The 20,454-nt window shown below is 41.7% G+C and overlaps 2 protein-coding genes across 4 annotated transcripts in view; one reads left to right on the plus strand and one right to left on the minus strand.

Moving 5' to 3' along the window:
* Nucleotides 1–5,280: 5,280 nt before the first annotated feature.
* Nucleotides 5,281–15,858, minus strand: vsig8a (V-set and immunoglobulin domain containing 8a). Of its 2 annotated transcripts, XM_036977332.2 has the most exons (8): nt 15,741–15,858; nt 14,822–14,880; nt 14,000–14,169; nt 13,483–13,687; nt 12,396–12,548; nt 12,134–12,256; nt 11,869–12,013; nt 5,281–6,024 (listed from the first exon to the last, which is right to left on the minus strand). In XM_036977332.2, the coding sequence occupies exons 1-8, from the start codon at nt 15,794–15,796 to the stop codon at nt 5,826–5,828; spliced, it is 1,110 nt and encodes a 369-aa protein (XP_036833227.1). In that variant the 5' UTR covers nt 15,797–15,858; the 3' UTR covers nt 5,281–5,825. The 2 variants fall into 2 exon arrangements, with proteins under 2 accessions (XP_036833227.1, XP_090090715.1); XM_090234589.1 differs by lacking the exons at nt 11,869–12,013; nt 12,134–12,256.
* Nucleotides 15,859–17,240: 1,382 nt separating this feature from the next.
* The window catches only part of si:ch211-127i16.2 (putative flavin-containing monoamine oxidase A), a 42,517-nt gene continuing 39,303 nt past the window's right edge, over nt 17,241–20,454 (plus strand). Inside the window, exons 1-3 of one of the 2 annotated variants that reach the window (XM_036977324.2) lie at nt 17,241–17,564; nt 17,830–17,917; nt 19,924–20,104. In XM_036977324.2, the coding sequence (XP_036833219.1) occupies nt 17,447–17,564; nt 17,830–17,917; nt 19,924–20,104 (387 nt within the window). In that variant the 5' untranslated portion in view covers nt 17,241–17,446. The remainder of the gene's footprint in view (nt 17,565–17,829; nt 17,918–19,923; nt 20,105–20,454) is intronic. The other variant, XM_036977325.2, reaches the window with a different exon arrangement.

Here is a 20,454-nt window from a genome sequence, read left to right on the forward strand (position 1 = left end):
TGCCTCTGAGAATAGTATTGACATACACTGACTCAGTGACGGAGTTCATCAGGAAGTGCATAGAGGATGTTATTCCCACTGTGACAATGACAACTTATACTTTTTGACTGTATGTTTTAATTTATTGTAAAAAAAATAAAAAAAGGAATATATATATATATATATATATATATATATATATATATATATATATATATATATATATATATATATATAAAGTTGAAGTCGGAAGTTTACATACACCTTAGCCAAATACATTTAAATTCAGTTTTTCACAATTCCTGACATTTAATCCTAGTAAATATTCCCTGTTTTAGGTCAGTTAGGATCACAACTTTATTTAAAAAATGTGAAATGTCAGAATAATAGGATTTAGGATTTATTTCAGCTTTTCTTTCTTTCATCACATTCCCAGTGGGTCAGAAATGTACATACACTCAATTAGTATTTGGTAGCATTGTCTTTAAATTGTTTAACTTGGGCCAAATGTTTTGGGTAGCGTCCCACAATAAGTTGGGTTAATTTTGGCCCATTCCTCCTGACAGTGCTGGTGTAACTGAGTCTGATTTGAAGGCCTCCTTGCTCTCACATGCTTTTTCAATTCTGGATTAAAATGTTCTATATCATTGAAGTCAGGGCTTTGTGATGGTCACTCCAATACCTTGACTTTGTTGTCCTTAAGCTATTTTCCAAAACTTTGGGGTATGCTTGGTGTTTGCGACCAAGCTTTCACTTCCTGACTGATGTCTTGAGATGTTGCTTCAATATATCCACATAATTTCCCTTCTCATGATGCTATCTATTTTGCAAAGTGCACCAGTCCCTACTGCAGCAAAGCACCGCCACAACATGATGCTGCCACCCCCGTGCTTCACGGTTGGGATGGTGTTCTTCGGCTTGCAAGCCTCCCCCGTTTTTCTCCAAACACAACAATGGTCATTACGGCCAAACCGTCTATTTTTGTTTCATCAGATCAGAGGACATTTCTCCAAAAAGTACGATTTTTGTCCCCATGTGCAGTTGCGAATCAAATTGCTTCTTCCTTGCTGAGCGGCCTTTCAGGTTATGTCAATATAGGACTCGTTTTACTGTGGATATAGATACTTATGTACCTGTTTCCTCCAGCATCTTCACAAGGTCCTTTGCTGTTGTTCTGGGATTGATTGACACTTTTCGCACCGAAGTACGTTCATCTCTAGGAGAGAATGCGTCTCCTTCCTGAGCAGTATGCCAGTTGCGTGGTCCCATGGTGTTTATACTTGCGTACTATTGTTTGTACAGATGAATGTGGTACCTTCAGGTGTTTGGAAATTGCTCCCAAGGATGAACCAGACTTGTGGAGGTCTTGGCTGATTTATTTTTGATATTCCCATGATGTCAAGCAAAGAGGCACTGAGTTTGAAGGTAGGCCTTGAAATACATCCACATGTACACCTCCTGTTGACTCAAATTATGTCAATTAGCCTACCAGAATCTTCTGAACCCATGACATCATTTTCTGGAATTTTCTAAGCTGTTTAAATGCACAGTCAACTTAGTGTATGTAAACTTCTGACCCACTGGAATTGTGATACAGTGAATTATAACTGAAATAATCTGTCTGTAAACAATTTTTGGAAAAATGACTGGTGTCATGCACAAAGTAGATGTCCTAACCGACTTGCCAAAACTATAGTTTGTTAACAAGACATTTGTGGAGTGGTTGAAAAACGAGTTTTAATGACTCCAACCTAAGTGTATGTAAACTTCCGACTTCAACTGTATACTGTATATACACTACCGTTCAAAAGTTTGAGGTCACTTAGAAATGTCATTTTTTTAAAGAAAAGCCAGGCAATCAAAGAGGCAAAACAACAGTACAGGGACAAGTTAAACACCTTCTTCGCCCACTACGAGGAAAACACAGAGCGGCCGATGCAGGCCACCACCACTCACAAGCTCTTGTTTTCCGTGGCCGACATGAGTAAGATATTTAAGCTTGTTAACCCTCGCAAGGATGTTGGCCTAGACAGCATCCCAAGCTGTGTCCTCAGCGCATGTGCAGACCAGTTGGCTGGAGTATTTACGGACATATTCAATCTTTCCCTATCCCAGTCTGTTGTCCCCACTTGCATCAAGATGTCCACCATTGTTCCTGTACCCAAGAAAATTAAGGTAACTGAAATAAATTACTATAGTGAGTAGCACTCACTTCTGTCATCATGAAGTGCTGTGAAGGCTAGTTAAGGATTATACCACCTCCACCTTACACACCTCCATGGATGACGCAATTGACATCTCACTGCACACTGCCGTATCCCATCTGAACAGGAGGAATACTTATGTAAAAATGCTGTTCATCGACTCATCTCAGTCTTCAACACCATAATGCCCTCCAAGCTCATCAATAAGCTTGGGGCCCTGGGTCTGAACCCCGCCCTGTGCAACTGGATATTGGACATCCTGACGGGCCGCCCCCAGGTGGGGAAGGTAGGAAACAACACCTCCACCACGCTGATCCTCAACACAGGTGTCCCACAAGGGTGCGTGCTTAGCACCCTCCCGTACTCCCTGTTCAGCCATGACTGCCTGGCCATGCACGTCTCCAAGTCAATCATCAAGTTTTCTGATGACACAATTGTGGTAGGTAAGACAGCCTACAGGGAGGAGGTGAGGGCCGTGGCAGAGTGGTGCCAGGAAAATAACCTCTCCCTTAACATCAACAAAATAAAGGAGTTGATTGTAGACTTCAGGAGACAGCAGAGGGAGCACGCCCCCATCCACATCGATGGGGCTTGCAGTGGAGATGGTGAAAAGAATCAAGTTTCTCTGATCAATGACAACTTGAAATGTTCCATCCACACAGACAGGAGGCTGAAGAAATTTGGCTTGGCCCCTAAGACCCTCACAAACGTCTACAGATGCACCATTGAGAGCATTGTGTCTGGCTGTATCACCATATGCTACAGCAATTGCACCATCCACAACCGCAGGGCTCTCCGGAGGGTGGTACGGTAATCCCAACACATCACCGGGGCTTACCACACCAAGGACCTCAGTCACCCGAGCCACGGCCTGTTCACCTTACCACCCTCTAGAAGGCAGTTACTGTTACTAGCCGGCTATCACCTGATACTCTACCCTGCACCTTAGAGACTGCTGCCCTCTGTACATAGTCATTGACACTGGTCAATTTAATAATAATGTTCACATACTGTTTTACCCACTTCATATGTGTATACCGCATTCTAGTCCAGGATCGTCCTATATAACTACTGCTGTACATACCTTTCCTATTCAAATACAGTCCATACTGTCTATACACACCATTATATACATATGCACAAATCAGAGGGAAATGGGATGTCTTATAGGCTCCATCTTGTGGACATCTGCTGACACAACAACTGGTGAGCAGCTGTTAGCATTGAACGTGAGAATACAACATCTGGGTCACTGGCGTAGCACCAGCAACACGTCATAAACCATTAAAGAAATGTTTAGAATTATAGTAAAATGCGCAAATAGGCAAGATGGTATAGAGTACAGTATATACATATGAGATGAGTAATGTAGGGTATATAAACATAAAGTGGCATAGTTTAAAGTGGCTAGTGATACATGTATTACATAAAGATGGCTAGATGCAGCAGTTTAAATGAGTACAGTATACACATATGCATATACATATGAGATGAGTAATGTAGGGTATGTAAACATTATATTAAGTGGCATTGTTTAAAGTGGCTAGTGATACATTTTTACATCAATTTCCATCAATTCCCATTATTAAAGTGGCTGGAGTTGAGTCGGTATGTTGGCAGCAGCCACTCAATGTTAGTGGTGGCTGTTTAAAAGTCTGATGGCCTTGAGATAGAAGCTGTTTTTCAGTCTCTCAGTCCCAGCTTTGATGCACCTGTACTGACCTTGCCTTCTGGATAATAGCGGGGTGAACAGGCAGTGGCTCGGGTGGTTGTTGTCCTTGATGATCTTTATGGCCTTCCTGTGACATCGGGTGGCGTAGGTGTCCTGGAGGGCAGGTAGTTTGACCCCGGTGATGCGTTGTGCAGACCTCACTACCCTCTGGAGAGCCTTGCCGTTGTGGGCGGAGCAGTTGCCGTACCAGGCGGTGATACAGCCCGACAGGATGCTCTCGATTGTGCATCTGTAGAAGTTTGTGAGTGCTTTTGATGACAAGCCGAATTTGTTCAGCCTCCTGAGGTTGAAGAGGCGCTGCTGCGCCTTCATCACAACGCTGTCTGTGTGGTTGGACCAATTCAGTTTGTCCGTGATGTGTACACTGTGAAACTTAAAACTTTCCACGTTCTCCACTGCCACCTTCTCCACTGCTGTCCTGTCGATGTGGATATGCTGTTTCCTGAAGTCCACGGTCATCTCCTTTGTTTTGTTGGCATTGAGAGGTTGTTTTCCTGACACCACACTCTGAGTGCCCTCACCTCCTCCCTTTAGTCTGTCTCGCCGTTGCTGGTAATTTCGCCCACTACTGTTGTGTCGTTTGCAAACTTGATGATTGAGTTGAAGGCGTCCATGGCCACACAGTCATGGTGAACAGGGAGTACAGGAGGGGGCTGAGCATGCACCCCTGCAGGGCCCCAGTGTTGAGGATCAGCGAAGTGGAGCTGTTGTTTCCTACCTTCACCACCTGAGGGTGGCCCGTCAGGAAGTCCAGGACCCCATTAATGATGAGCTTGGAGGGAACTATGGTGTTGAATGCTGAGCTTTATTCAATGAATAGCATTCTTACATAGGCATTCCTCTTGTCCAGATGGGATAAGGCAGTGTGATGGCGATTGCATCGTAAATTGAGTGGGTCTAGGGTGGCAGGTAAGGTGGAGGTGATATGATCCTTGACTAGTCTCTCAAAGCACTTCATGATGACAAGTGAGTGCTAGTTGTTTAGTTCAGTCATCTTTGCCAAAATGTGGCAAAATGTGTAAGATAACATGAGAATGAGCTATAAAACAATAGAATACTAGAATGGACATTTACAGATTATGATGGTCTAAATATCAGCCATTTTGGTCAGGGAGTTAATCAACCATGTTTTGCCAGTGCTGTGATAAGATATTGTGTAAAATAATGAATTTTAAGAATTTATCTTCACTGCAACGCCACCAATCTGGGTTGGCTACGTAAAACTAGTCTGCCCCACGCCTTCAGGTGGTAATACATCTCTGTACACTCTTTCATATAGCCTATGTAATGATGACCTTGGATGACTAATAAAGTTGTGGATTTACACTCCCTTGTAATACAGTGAGAATCACTTAGAAGCTTCGGTAACTGATTACAGAATGGACTTTTATGAGACATTTATTTAAATGAAACATACATATAGTAAAGAACTACTACAAGGACAACATTTAAACCTTTAAAATATATTGTAAAACTAGTGCACAAAACTAGTGAAACATACATTTTTTTAAAAAGGAGCAAATTGAGTAATAGGTACTTAAAACATTTTTTATGATAAGGTAATGTTATCCCAATCTCATTAATGTATTATAATATTATGCTAAATCAAATGGTATATTTTATTACATGAAAATTAATCACTGGAAATCGTAGACTGTGGCTTTGATATTATGACTTAGAAAAATTATTTGGAGAATAAAGAACTCTGTGTGTTCTGCTTCCTTTGTAGTATTTGCTTGTTATCTTATTCCAATGCCAAAGCAACATCTATCAACAGTATTAATTTCAAATTAATTCTCATGGTCTTTTATATGATTAAAACCCACCGATGAAATGCCTTTCAAAGTCACAATAGGGAATGTACCTAATTTCACCCTGCAAAACACGATTGTTATCATCTTTCTCTCCGATCACACAGCGAAGCCGTATCTGCTGTCATATTTGACAGGTGTGTATCCAGTGCTGCTGGATGGGATGTGTGTGTGTCCTCGATCTGAGTGCCCCGTCTGTTGCATTCCCACCTGGCTGTAGGCTACCCCAGGGTGGAGGCTTGCGCCCCGGCTGCTGCCTCGGCTGTGTGGCCGGCTCTCTGGGGCCGGGACGTCCTCCCTGGGGGAAGAAGAACAGGGGCAGGGGTAAGAGGGCAAGTGGAAACAGCAGTATGGCCACAGAACTATCTATAGCAGGGATAGGCATCTAGCATGGGGCCTGCATTAAATATAAATATACATATATATATATATATATATATATATATATATATATATATATATATATATATATATATATATATATATATAATTTTAGGAACTCAGTTGAGGTCTTAACTTACTGTTAAGACTTACAATAGTAGAATACACAAGGTGCAATATAAAAATGTGATTGTGTATCAGCAGTTTTTCTCTTGTTATGTCAGTCACTGACAGTCACTCAGTTATCCCATGTCAGCACAACATTTTTGGATTGGTTAGTTACTCTAGCCAGCTACAGTGGCAAAAAAAAAGTATGTGAACCCTTTGGAATGAATGACCTGAACTTCTGCATAAATTGGTCATACAATTTGACATGATCTTCATCTAAGTCACAACAATAGACAAACACAGTATGCTTAATAAACTAATAACACACAAAAAAGTATATGTTGTCATGTCTTTATTGAATACACCGTGTAAACATTCACAGTGCCGGGTGGGAAAAGTATGTGAACCCTTGGATTTAATAACTGGTTGACCCTCCTTTGGCAGCAAATTGCCAAAGGAGGAATTTTGGACCATTCCTCTTTACAAAACTGTTTCAGTTCAGCAATATTCTTTGTGTGTCTGGTTTGAACCGCTCTCTTGAGTTCATGTCACAGCATCTCAATCAGGTTGAGGTCAGGAAGGCGTATTTTCTTCTGTTGAAGCCATTCTGTTGTTGATTTACTTCAGTGTTTTGGGTCGTTGTCCTGTTGCATCACCCAAGTTCTGTTGAGCTTCAATTGGCAGACAGATAGCCTCACATTCTCCTGCAAAATGTCTTGATAAACTTGGGAATACATTTTTTCCGTTGATGATAGCAAGCTGTCCAGGCCCTGAGGCAGCACAGCAGCTTCAAACCATGATGCTCCCTTCACCATACTTTACAATTGGGATGAGATTTTGATGCTGGTGTGGGGTGTATTTTTTTCTCCACACATAGTGTTGTGAGTTACTTCCAAACAACTCAACTTTAGTTAATCTGTCCATAGAATATTTTGCCAGTAGAGCTGTGGAACATCCAGATGCTCTTTTATGAACATCAGACTTGCAGTAATATTTTGTTGGACAGCAGTGGCTTCTTCCGTGGTGTCATCCCATTAACACCATTCTTGTTTAGTGTTTTACTTATTGTAGATTCGTCAACAGATGTTAGCATGTTCCAGAGATTTCTGATAATCTTTAGCTGACACTTGTCATGTCTTTGGCATCATTAAAGTGAAGACTGTTATTTTAATCAAATCAAGCGAGTTCATTAGAACGTGCGTTAAAGATGTCGTTAAATGTTAAAACATTCCCAAACCAGAAACCGTGGATTGATGGCAGCATTCGCGTGAAACTGAAAGCGCGAACCACTCCTTTTAATCAGGGCAAGGTGACCGGAAACATGACCGAATACAAGCAGTGTAACTATTCCCTCCGCAAGGCAATCAAACAAGCTAAGCGTCAGTATAGAGACAAAGTAGAATCTCAATTCAACGGCTCAGACACAAGAGGTATGTGGCAGGGTCTACAGTCAGTCACGGATTACAAAAAGAAAACCAGCCCCGTCACGGACCAGGTTGTCTTGCTCCCAGGCAGACTAAATAACTTTTTTGCCCACTTTGAGCCTGCAACTAAAACATGCGGACTCTCCTTCACTGCAGCCGACGTGAGGAAAACATTTAAACGTGTTAACCCTCGCAAGGCTGCAGGCCCAGACGGCATCCCCAGCCGCGCCCTCAGAGCATGCGCAGACCAGCTGGCTGGTGTGTTTACGGACATATTCAATCAATCCCTATCCCAGTCTGCTGTTCCCACATGCTTCAAGCGGGCCACCATTGTTCCTGTTCCCAAGAAAGATATGGTAACTGAGCTAAACGACTACCGCCCCGTAGCACTCACTTCCGTCATCATGAAGTGCTTTGAGAGACTAGTCAAGGACCATATCACCTCCACCCTACCTGACACCCTAGACCCACTCCAATTTGCTTACCGCCCAAATAGGTCCACAGACGATGCAATCTCAACCACACTGCACACTGCCCTAACCCATCTGGACAAGAGGAATACCTATGTGAGAATGCTGTTCATCGACTACAGCTCGGCATTTAACACCATAGTGCCCTCCAAGCTCGTCATCAAGCTCGAGACCCTGGTTCTCGACCCCGCCCTGTGCAACTGGGTACTGGACTTCCTGACGGGCCGCCCGCAGGTGGTGAGGGTAGGCAACAACATCTCCACCCCGCTGATCCTCAACACTGGGGCCCCACAAGGGTGCATTCTGAGCCCTCTGCTGTACTCCCTGTTCACCCACGACTGCGTGGCCACGCACGCCTCCAACTCAATCATCAAGTTTGCGGACGACACAACAGTGGTAGGCTTGATTACCAACAACGACGAGGCGGCCTACAGGGAGGAGGTGAGGGCCCTCGGAGTGTGGTGTCAGGAAAATAACCTCACTCTCAACGTCAACAAAACTAAGGAGATGATTGTGGACTTCAGGAAACAGCAGAGGGAACACCCCCCTATCCACATCAATGGAACAGTAGTGGAGAGGGTAGTAAGTTTTAAGTTCCTCGGCGTACACATCACAGACAAACTGAATTGGTCCACCCACACAGACAGCATTGTGAAGAAGGCGCAGCAGCGCCTCTTCAATCTCAGGAGGCTGGAGAAATTTGGCTTGTCACCAAAAGCACTCACAAACTTCTACAGATGCACAATCGAGAGCATCCTGTCGGGCTGTATCACCGCCTGGTACGGCAACTGCTCCGCCCACAACCGTAAGGCTCTCCAGAGGGTATTGAGGTCTGCACAACGCATCACCGGGGGCAAACTACCTGCCCTCCAGGACACCTACATCACAAGATGTCACAGGAAGGCCATAAAGATCATCAAGGACAACAACCACCCGAGCCACTGCCTGTTCACCCCGCTATCATCCAGAAGGCGAGGTCAGTACAGGTGCATCAAAGCTGGGACCGAGAGACTGAAAAACAGCTTCTATCTCAAGGCCATCAGACTGTTAAACAGCCACCACTAACATTGAGTGGCTGCTGTCAACACACTGACTCAACTCCAGCCACTTTAATAATGGGAATTGATGGGAAATGTAAAATATATCACTAGCCACTTTAAACAATGCTACCTTATATAATGTTACTTACCCTACATTATTCATCTCATATGCATATGTATATACTGTACTCTATATCATCTACTGCATCTTTATGTAATACATGTATCACTAGCCACTTTAACTATGCCACTTTGTTTACATTCTCATCTCATATGTATATACTGCACTCAATACCATCTACTGTATCTTGCCTATGCCGCTCTGTACCATCACTCATTCATATATCTTTATGTACATATTCTTTATCCCCTTACACTTGTACAATTGTGTCTATAAGGTAGTAGTTTTGGAATTGTTAGCTAGATTACTTGTTGGTTATTACTGCATTGTCGGAACTAGAAGCATAAGCATTTCGCTACACTCGCATTAACATCTGCTAACCATGTGTATGTGACAAATAAAATTTGATTTGATTTGATTTGAAACCTTGTAAATTGTTGGTTATCTGCATGAACCCAGCCTTTACTATGAATCATCCATACACCAATTCTCTTAGTAATTTATTTACTAACTAACTAACTAAACAATCACAGAAATGCATAAGCACACAAATAGTAGATATGGTTATTGGGAAATGATAGGGGAGGTTCCCTAGTATGGTAAGCCGATATGAAGGCTTGGTGGACAAAGGGAAGTGGGTGTGGACTGAGAAAGAGCGGGAAAGACAAAAAGGAGTCACTACACAGTTGATAATTATATTAATTGAAATGCTAATCCTTTGCACATGAACGCTCACTCATTCGGGAATAATTGCAATCAATATATATATATTTACGCTCAGTGTGTCGTCGTGATCTCTGTTGGAATCGTCCGTCTTTCTGTTGTAAAGTTCATCCGAGCGTCTCTCTCTGCTTCCCTGAAGTCTTTTGTGGTTGGAATGGATACTTCAGAGTACCATTCAGAAATGTTTTATAGAATAGATGTTTCGGCGGATATCGGTCTTCGCATCTCAGGTTGACATAATTTCTCTCTGCAGACTAGTAATTAGTACCTAAGATTTGCTCTTATTCTTTCGGGATTAATAGTCTCAGAATTGAACCATTTCCGCTCGTGTAGCCAATGCTCCATGTGGTATCGTTAGGAATTCAACAACCATTACAACAGTGGCTTAGACTGAGGTTTTTGTGGTCTATGTTCAAACCGTTGCCCCCTCAGCTGACCGAGAGGATTTCTTCAGGTTGAGGTTTTATTTGTAACAGTAGAAAAGAGCTGTCCCATGAGCCAGATCATGTCTGTGCTCATTAGGGCGGGCCAATGACTTAGTTAAACTTTAAAGCGAATACAATTATCTCACATAAAAGGTTAAAACTCACATTACATGATTTCACAAATAGTTTAATCTTTACTCATTATTTTATACAAGAATTAGACGCAAACCTCATAACGGAGGCTCCTGTATAAACAGAGTTATGGTAATGTGGCTGTATGGTCTTTCATGAGGTCACAAACATGAAACAAAACAGACCGGGTCGTAGCTGGCTTCTCCACCGACCATTTACACAATCTCCAAAATATGGATATTGTTCAGTTCTCAAGTTCGGTGATGCAGAAGAAGTTCCTTTGCTCTCTCTGTGTGTCTCTTTTTGCATGGCCAGGAGAAGAGTCTCCTCCAGGAATTTACGACCTGAGATAACAGAACCTGGGTGTAGGAGGGAGAGAGGGGGAAGCCACTAGCTATACCCGAATAGGGCCACGTCATGACACACTCTAGGATTCTTCTTAACCTCATTGAGCATTCTGCGCTGTGCTCTTGCAGTCATCTTTGCAGGACGGCCACTCCTAGGGAGAGTAGCAACAGTGCTGAACTTTCTCCATTTATAGACCATTTGTCTTACCGTGAACTGATGAACATCATTTAAGAGATAATTTTGTAACCCTTTCCAGCTTTATGCAAGTCAACAATTCTTAATCTTGGGTCTTCTGAAATCTCTTTTGTTCGAGACGTGGTTCACATCAGACAATGCTTCTCTTGAATAGCAAACTTAAATTGTGTGAGTGTTTTTTATAGGGCAGCGCTGCTCTAACCAACACCTCCAATCTTGTTTCAATGATTGTACTCCAGGTTAACTGACTCTTGACTCCAATTAGCTTTTGGAGAAGTCTAGGGGTTCACATACTTTTTCCAACCGACACTGTGAATGTTTAAATTATGTATTAAATATAGACAAGAAAAATATTATAATTTGTGTGTTATTAGTTTAAGCAGACTGTATTTATCTGTTGTTGTGACTTAGATGAAGATCAGATCTAATTTTATGACCAATTTATGCAGAGGGTTCATGTACTTTTTCTTGCACTGCAAACATTTCTCCCCACCCTATAGCAAAATGTGTAGAATTAAAGGAAGTTTCACACTAATGAATAGAATTGCATGAAATGATTTATAAAATTGCTAAATAATCTCTCTGCCCATGGCAACATCTCTACAATTGCAGTGAGGCCAGTTCTGACTGCACGTGCTGGTATGGATGTGGGTACGCAGACCTGCGAGCCACTGCGGCCTCTCATGAGTTCAGAATTTTTGTAGCCCACACCCCCATCAAAGTTGCCCATCCCTGACCTACGGTCTTAGTGTGAATACAGTACATTCTCCGGTACCTGATATCGTTAGACACTTCCTTCTCATAGCGTGTGAACCTTGCATCACACTTGTAGATGAGGAGCCATATGAGTATCGCCAGAATGATGATGAGCAGTAGACAACCCACCACAGTACCCACTATCACTCCTGCTCTGTTAGGGGCTAGGGAGATGGAGGGAACAAGCACCAGGTGAAGGAACTTTTTAACTTTTTTTGTGCTTTAAACGTGAGTGAATGACTGAGTGAGGGATTGACTGAATGAGTGACTGAGTGTGTACCTACGTTTGTTAGCTGTCAGTTTGACTCTGCACCTCTCGTCCCCCACAGCATTGGTCACCTCACACATGTAAATCCCCACAAAGCTCTCAGAGTGATTGCTGATCAACAACTCCCCAGTCACACGGTCTCATGGATCACAAAGTATGAAGAGCAGCAATGAACACGTTTATTTTTCATTGCATAACCAGTCAGCTTAGATACAGTTTCTGTTAAAACGTGCTTTGATGCTGTAATTCACCATGAAACCAGTAAAGGTCAGACTTACTCTGTGTGGTTGAGGGTGGGATGGGACCTCCTCTTTCTCTCTTCCATGCGTAGTTGAGGGGAGAGGACCCCTCGGATGACTTGCAGTGCAGGGAGACAGTCTCCCCCACTGCCTCCCCACCCTCCACCCAGCATTTAGGCACCGAAGGACGCACTGACGACAAAGGAATAATAATTACACAAATATCCGCTCTGTCACAGTTTAAAACAACTTAATACATTAAAGAGGACAGTGCTTATTTCTACCTTAACATTAGAAAAGAGACCCATCTGGAATATTACATTTAGGGTAACTACATTGTATTTATTAAATAAAGCCAAGGACACCTTTGCTTGCCAGGGTAGAGAATGACAGGTCTCTGACACTTTCTGAGGTAAGCTTTGTTTCCATTGTTGGATAACAAGGCCACTTTTTTTGTTAGCGCCTCTATTCAGGGTGTAGTACTGTATTTTCTTTTCACCAAAGCTTATTTTCCCACCACACACAATACCGCTCTATTATACGCAGGGAGGGAGATAGACAGAAAGAATTAAAGAGCAGCAGAGTGAAAAAAAGTGCAGACAAAAGGTAAAAGACAAAAGGTAAAAGACAAAAGGTAAAAGAAAAAAGGTAAAAGAAAAAAAGGTTAAAGAAAAAAAAGGATAGGAAAACTTCGGTTGAGAACGAGAATGGCGAAGCACAGCAAAATAGAACTGACTTAAAGCTGCAGTAACTGTGAGGAAGTTTTAGCTCCAACTGAACTTGTTCTACTCAATAGTCCATAACATTGCCAGTGTGACACTTGTATTTGTGAAAGCACTTTACAAATACTCCGTTTGAAGGTCTTGCTGTACCTTGGAGGTTGTTCAGAAGTACAGTTGGAGGTTCACGAGGTCAAAAGAAACATGACAATGAAAATAAAGAGTGGTGACATTCTCTTGAGGAGAAAACCAACCACATTTTCATGAACTTATTCACCTTAAGATATTCAAGTTGTCACAACTAACTAAAACCAAGCCACACTACAGGTGTGAGTCCAACAGCCAGGCTTAAATAATGCAGCATGTTGACACGTTAGCCCCAAGTTGAAATGTGACGTCTGTCTCACCCATCACGACCAGGGACACTTTCTGCATGTCCACTCCCGGTGACTTCTTGACTTTACACTGGTAGGTGGCAGAATGGGTTGGTGACAGGAAAGCGATGGAGAGGGATGCATCACCCAGGGAAGGGTCGCCAGCAGCAAAGTCCAGCCCCTTAGTTAGACCAGGGTTACCATGGATGTACTTATTCCCACCTGCATAGGACAACAGCTGAAGAAGTCCAGCCCCTTAGTTAGACCAGGGTTACCATGGATGTACTTATTCCCACCTGCATAGGACAACAGCTGAAGAAGTCCAAACATTTGAAAAATCAGAAGAACGGGGGGAAAAAAATCAACAGATGTTTGATATATCTTAGCAACAAGAGGTGAGCAGATGGAAGTAATGGACTTGGTTCTATCCTTGAACTATCTACTTTATCTAACAGTATGTTTTGTGATTGCTTGAAAGGTTGTGGAGAGAACTTTATATTACAATCTGAGATCTCACCTAGAATAACTTGGTAACTTCAGTGCCACTTACCAGTTGGTCCTTCTGGGTGGTATCTGGGCTGACCACTGACCACTCAATATCCAGCTCTCCAGTGTCCGAGGGGTCAGGTGTGTATGTACACACCAGGGTAATTCTCTCCCCCTGGGCCCTCTGGACGGTCTGAGGACCAGTAGAGGTCAGCTGCATCCCCATGCTGCCAGCTAGGGCCATTCAAATACTGTTACTGTGAACCCTAGCGACAACTTCTCAAGTCTATTGAATTTGACCTTCTAATACTAATTACTACAGTAGGCCTACTGCTTAGAGAACATAGGAGAGATATTTAGTATTCAGCTTTTTCTTTATAATTTACATCTCCCTGACTATAGTTTTTTAAATGGTGAAAAATAAACATTTATGCTGTATCCTTGACTTCTATAATAACAACTTGAGATGTTTGTTATTGTGTGTTCTCGTGTTAGTTTGTTAGATGAGCATATTCAAATGAAGTAACTGAGAGATGCAATCAAACTCAACATTTACAGGACACTAGTACATCCTCAAGAGAGAGACAAAAGCCTTCTTGTGAACGAACTGGCAGTATCCACCATGGCAACTCACCTGGAGACCATTACCCAAGGGATGACCAGTGTTAGGATTGCCATCCTTGAATAAATAGACTGTTCTATTCAGTCTGTAACAATCCAGTTTCCAGTGTCGAGTTCAGGAATAAGTTAGTAATAGAAATTAATTACTTCCTCACTTTACAGATTACTGTGCATGTGTGTGTGTGCATGTGTGTGTGTGTGCATGTGTGTGTGTGTGCATGTGTGTGTGTGCATGTGTGTTTGTGTGTAGGGTGTTCTTCCTCACCTGCATTGAGAAAAACTGTGATTGCACATATCCCGATCATGGAAGACCATGGGTGAGAGCTAGGAATGCATGGATAGACATTTTGAACCATGGCAACATTAAACAGACAAGCACATAAAGCAATGCTTCGAAAATACATATAGCTCTCTGTGGTGCCCTGCTTGAAAACTAGATGAGCACATGACATGGTGTTCTGAGCGTCCCGGTTTGTGGAGGGACAATTTGTGAAAACACACCTTCATTGCAAAATGAACCTGGATGGAAGAGAAAATAATAGACAAAGTGTTGTGTAGACTGTATTCTTTATATTGTCTGCTGCCTAACTGTCCTGACTTGAACTGTGTAACAGACTTGAAGCAGAGTGTTGAAATAGACAACGTATAAAAAAAGAGCAGGTACACTGAACAAAGAGGTATATATTTGTGAGCTGCGTCACGCTAAAGCATCAGTTATACAGCTGCATCTGCTACACCTAAATTCTGTTCAACCTACACGTACTTCAAAGTATTTTTAGAATCAAAAAGATAATGTACTGATATTAACAAAATAAAGCAAAATGCTTAGATAAACTATTTCTTCTTGGATAGGGTATTTTGTGAAATGCCTATTGTTTTAGACAGGTAGATCAAAACGTTTTAAAACTAGATGTTCCCTTTGGTTAAAGCACCCAAACAGTAGTTCCACAAAAATGTATTTATTTTTCAACTGTATTATTCGAAGCCACATAGACTACAACAGTGTTTTCGCACTGCTGTTTTCGCACACTGTTAATGTACACCTGTTGTTTACAAAGCATGTCACAAATAAAATGTGATATGATTTTATAACAAGGGTTGAAAACAATACAAGGTAGCTCAAAAAACTAAAACGCTCACAATAGCACAAAGGGGAAATCAACGTGACAATGAACACAATTCACCTGAATGAACGTCGCTCATCCAAATGTAGAACCATTCCAATCATTCGACAAAGCATGTCAGCAGGTTCTCTTTCTCTGTCTCTTCTGCTCTTTCTTCTTCTCTATACCTCATGCCTGTCTTCCTCCTCCATCTCATTAGCATAGGCTAATTTCATTGGACAGTTCTATCAAAACCTGTTTTCTCTTTTTCCAAAGGAACCTTAAAGCAGAATTAGTGTGGACTGCCATAAAGTGTCACCAGCGCTATGGGAGTTACACACATTTGAAAATGTTTAGATTTTGTGGATAGTCACTCTTTGTCAAATATTTTGTTCACTTTGTCGCCTACCATCTGTGGATGAGCTCTGGTTTCAAACAAAGAGCTAAGAGGCCATGGTAATGTGGTCCAAACAGCCATGTCTCAGGTGACAACAAACAGGTTATTCATCTGGTTACTGGTTAGTCCAGGATACACAAGGTGTGGTGGGGAGTGAATCAATTAAATAGATTAAACAACCAAATTGGCTAAAATTGTTAAATTAACTATAGTAATTGGAACAGGACTTCTACATTTCCCATTAAAATATGAAATAACCAAAACAGAACATTCTTTAGAGATGCAGTCCACAGATCCTCATGTGTGACTGTGAATTGCCTATTTCCTCAAAAACAAATAAGACCAGTTAATATGAATTGCCTCTAAAATAAACCCCAGTCAACCCTTAAATTATGCCAGCCCCCTCAGCAGGTACTACAATTTACCATAAGGTTTTTCTTGTTTGTCCATAAATATTCCTGTAACATTGCATGACATTAGCATTATTTGTGGCTTTAATTTCCTGGACATGCAGTATCCCATCCCAGATGAAGACAGATGAAACATGGAGCAGGTTTTCATCAAGGATCTCTCTCTACTTTGCTCCGTTCATCTTTCCCTCAATCCTGACCAGACTCCCAGTCCCTGCCGCTGAAAAACATCCCCACAGCATGATGCTGTCACCACCATGCTTCACAGTAGGGATGGTGCCAGGTTTCCTCCAGACGTGATGCTCGGCATTCATGCCAGAGTTCAATCTTGGTTTCATCAGACCAGAGAATGTTGTTTTCTCCCACTACTAATCCAATGATTATGTTACCGTATGTGAGACTGGTAGTCAGATTGCTGCCTTGGAAACGTTTGTGTTAAATCATTAATATCATGACATGTGTTATGTCATCCTTATGACAGCTTTATGTAGGCCTTATGGAGGGTTGAAGCAATGTGTTACTAAAAGAAGAGCCATGATGTATCTATAATTGTTGTGATATACCGCAGGTCAAGGACTAGACTGTGACTGTTGGATTCAGTGTTAAAATGAAAATAATATTGAGAATAAATAAGATCTGTGCATAGAAGCCTGGAGCAACAGGCAATAACTGCACAATAAACTATAGCCTACACATATGGAGCTAATCTTTATCCTATGCATTGGGCCTTCATGACCTTCTACCCAGTCATTGGGCCTTCATGACCTTCTACCCAGTTTTGCTAAATCATGTGCCAACTAGGCTATATGCTGTTGGGTTTTTTCTTCCAGTCCCGAAGTCATCCACATGACTGTTTATGGCTCGATTATGTAAACGACTTATCTGGTGTAAAAGTTTGATAAAGCAGTTACAGTCTTCAGTACGAAACATTTAGCCAACAGTTAAATTAGAATAGTCCAAGTTTTCAGAGTTTTGCAGTCATGACTGAAGAAACGTGGGATGTTGTTATTGTCGGCGCTGGGCTGTCAGGACTGAGTGCTGCTCAGACTCTGCGGAAGAGAAATGGCAAACTCAGAATATTAATTCTGGAAGGAAAAGGTTTGACAAAACTGTTTGGCATTCATTATGCAGCGAAACAATCAACGTTCTCCGCATCTAGCCTGTGACAGCGGCTTCGACGCGTCCCATTTGCTGTCATAGAAATTAAGTTGTGGCCTGTCATTTGTTTACGTGGCTAATTTTGAGGAGCAGAAATCACAGTCCAAGAATATGAAATATTTTAACAATTCGTAACAGAATTATAAAGCAACACTATTATAAATATGAACATTTAATGCAATTGAAGGTGTATGTGTTTTTCCAGACCGGGTAGGAGGACGAACTGTTACCCAGGAATTACTTGCCGCCCACGGCATTGATCGCTGGGACATGGGAGGGCAGTGGGTTGGCAGGTAGGTTCTTGGAACAGCCTGGTCTCATAGACTGAATGTAACATAGTAAACGTAAATCCGGGACGTTCAAATTAGTATGGCATGTTACTTATAATGTTAGCTAACCCTTCCTTCCATAACCCTAACCGCAACCCTTTAACCTAACTCCTAACCCTAAACCCTAACCATAACCCCTAGCCTAGCTAATGTTAGTCACCTAACAAATTGGAATTCGTAACATATCATATGTTTAGCAAATGTTTTACATATTGTACACATTTCAATTCATAACATATTCTACCAATTATAATTTGTATGATATGTTACGAATTGCAATTCATATCATACGAAATCGACGATGGACCCCCATAAATTATACATACCATACACAACACAACATATTCATAGGCATATCCTGAATTTACATTTACTATGTTACCTCTACCACTGAGTTTACTTGGAATGGTGCCTTGTCACTCAGTGCGGTAGTGGTAAATGCAAAATCATTTCATACATTGGAGGTGTTACAATTGGGTTTAGCCTAACTTCATAATCAATGTAGGGTGAAGAATCAATTAGGCTTACATGTAATCTGATTGGGCCTACAAAAAAACTATAACTGTAAACAAATACTTTTGAAAAACAAGAGGATTATTTCTTGGATTACTTTATAATTCAGAAAGGATGTTTGGGGGAAAAAAATACATTAATGAGACCTTTCTGTTTTCTCATTGACGTTCAATTCAGCATTGAAAAAGTTTGTTCCATTTGTGTTTGGGTAATCCCCAAAATACATTAATGATTACAATTTTGGACAGGTAACTAGTAACTAACGGATTACATTTAAAAAGAAACCAAACCTGTCATCATATGTAGCTTCATCTCAACAACATTGTCTAAATGATGAATGGTGAAGTAATGAAGAACAATTTATCAATGGTAATTTGTCATCCAGCCAAGCAGAGCAGTGGCATTATGAAGGGAATTAATGTGCCTCTTTGCAGTACATTGAACATGGACTGACTGATTTTTGCTTACCTTTGGAAAGAAACAAAGTTCATACATAGTTTACATTCATAAGGATGACAAGTGGAAGTGCCAACTAGTACAGTACATTTCAGTCATTGATATTCCATTATACTGCATAAGCCTATGAAAAAGGCCCATGAAATTCCCTCTCACACAGTCCCATTCCCAAGCTTTTGGAGGGAATGAACAAAACAGAACAGGACATATCTGTGTTCCGAGAGTACTGCAAAGTAGGAGAGCTTTGAGGAAATCACAAAAGCTGCTATCAATACATCCCAAAAAGGAGACATGATTACTACAGGAGAATAATAGTGGGCCTCATCCAGGACAGAAATCATTACAAATCGACTTACTGGGACGCACTTAGACACAGGCTTAGAACGATTATATAGATTACTATCGACCTGGAGCGAAGACTGGTAGAGGCCACTGCTGCACCCAGGCAGCTAAGACGGTTGTCATTGTGTCGTCTGTCAGGTGGTGCAAAGAGGACAGGAACCTCTTAGACCTACGGTAGTAGAGGGATGCAGTCAGAACATGGAACAGACTATTATTTATTATGGGGAAAGAAAGTGATCATTTGACATGCACCACATAAGTTTAAATGTGTCACTCTCTCAGGAGTTTAGAGACTTCAGCGGACTGTGATAAAAGAGGGAGGGTGCATACCAGAATCACACTACTGAGCCTCAGCTTGGATAAATAATCAGCCTCATCATAGATTTATTTTCAGCACATTCAAATCAAGAAATGAATAAATGAACTGAAACATTTTTGATGAAATAATGGACAATGTATGTTCCCACTGGGCACACACTGGTTGAATCCCAAAAACGTTCACGTCAAATTACGTTGAACCAACGTGGAATAGACGTTGAATTAACTTCTTTGCCCAGTGGGTTGATTTTATATTTAGTCTCGGTTGACCTTGCTGTTAAAATCAAAGTCAAAAGATGATCACTCTGCTAATCTAACTGTTGTTGTCCCTCTTACCTCAGCACTCAGACATACGTCATGGACCTCATTCAGGAGTTTGGCCTGGAGGTCTACACACAATACACCACAGGCAAGAAAGTACACCACGTTGGTGGTCCTCGTGCCAAGGTTCGCAGCAGCAGCACCAGTATCCCTGCCCTCTCTACACTGGTGCTACTGGACCTGTCACAGCTCGTCTGGAAGGTAGGGGACTAACTCTTTTCAAACCTCTCCTCTGAGACCTCCAGACGTTTCACAATTGTGTTGTAGCCCTGAATCATACTGAACAAAAAATATAAACACAAAGTATCGTTCCCATGTTTCATGAGCTGAAATAAAAGATCCCTGAAATGTTCCATACACAGCTTATTTCTCTCAAATGCTGTGCACAAATTGGGTTACATCCCTGTTAGTGAGCATTTCTTCTTTGCCAAGATAATCCATCCACCTGACAGACGTGCCATATCAAGAAGCTGATTAAACAGCGTGATCATTACACAGGTGCACCTTGTGCTGGGGGACAATAAAAGGCCACTCTAAAATGTGCAATTTTG

Source organism: Oncorhynchus mykiss, chromosome 5, assembly GCF_057628025.1.
Source record: "Oncorhynchus mykiss isolate SJ-2025 chromosome 5, ASM5762802v1, whole genome shotgun sequence".
NCBI lineage: Eukaryota > Metazoa > Chordata > Actinopteri > Salmoniformes > Salmonidae > Oncorhynchus > Oncorhynchus mykiss.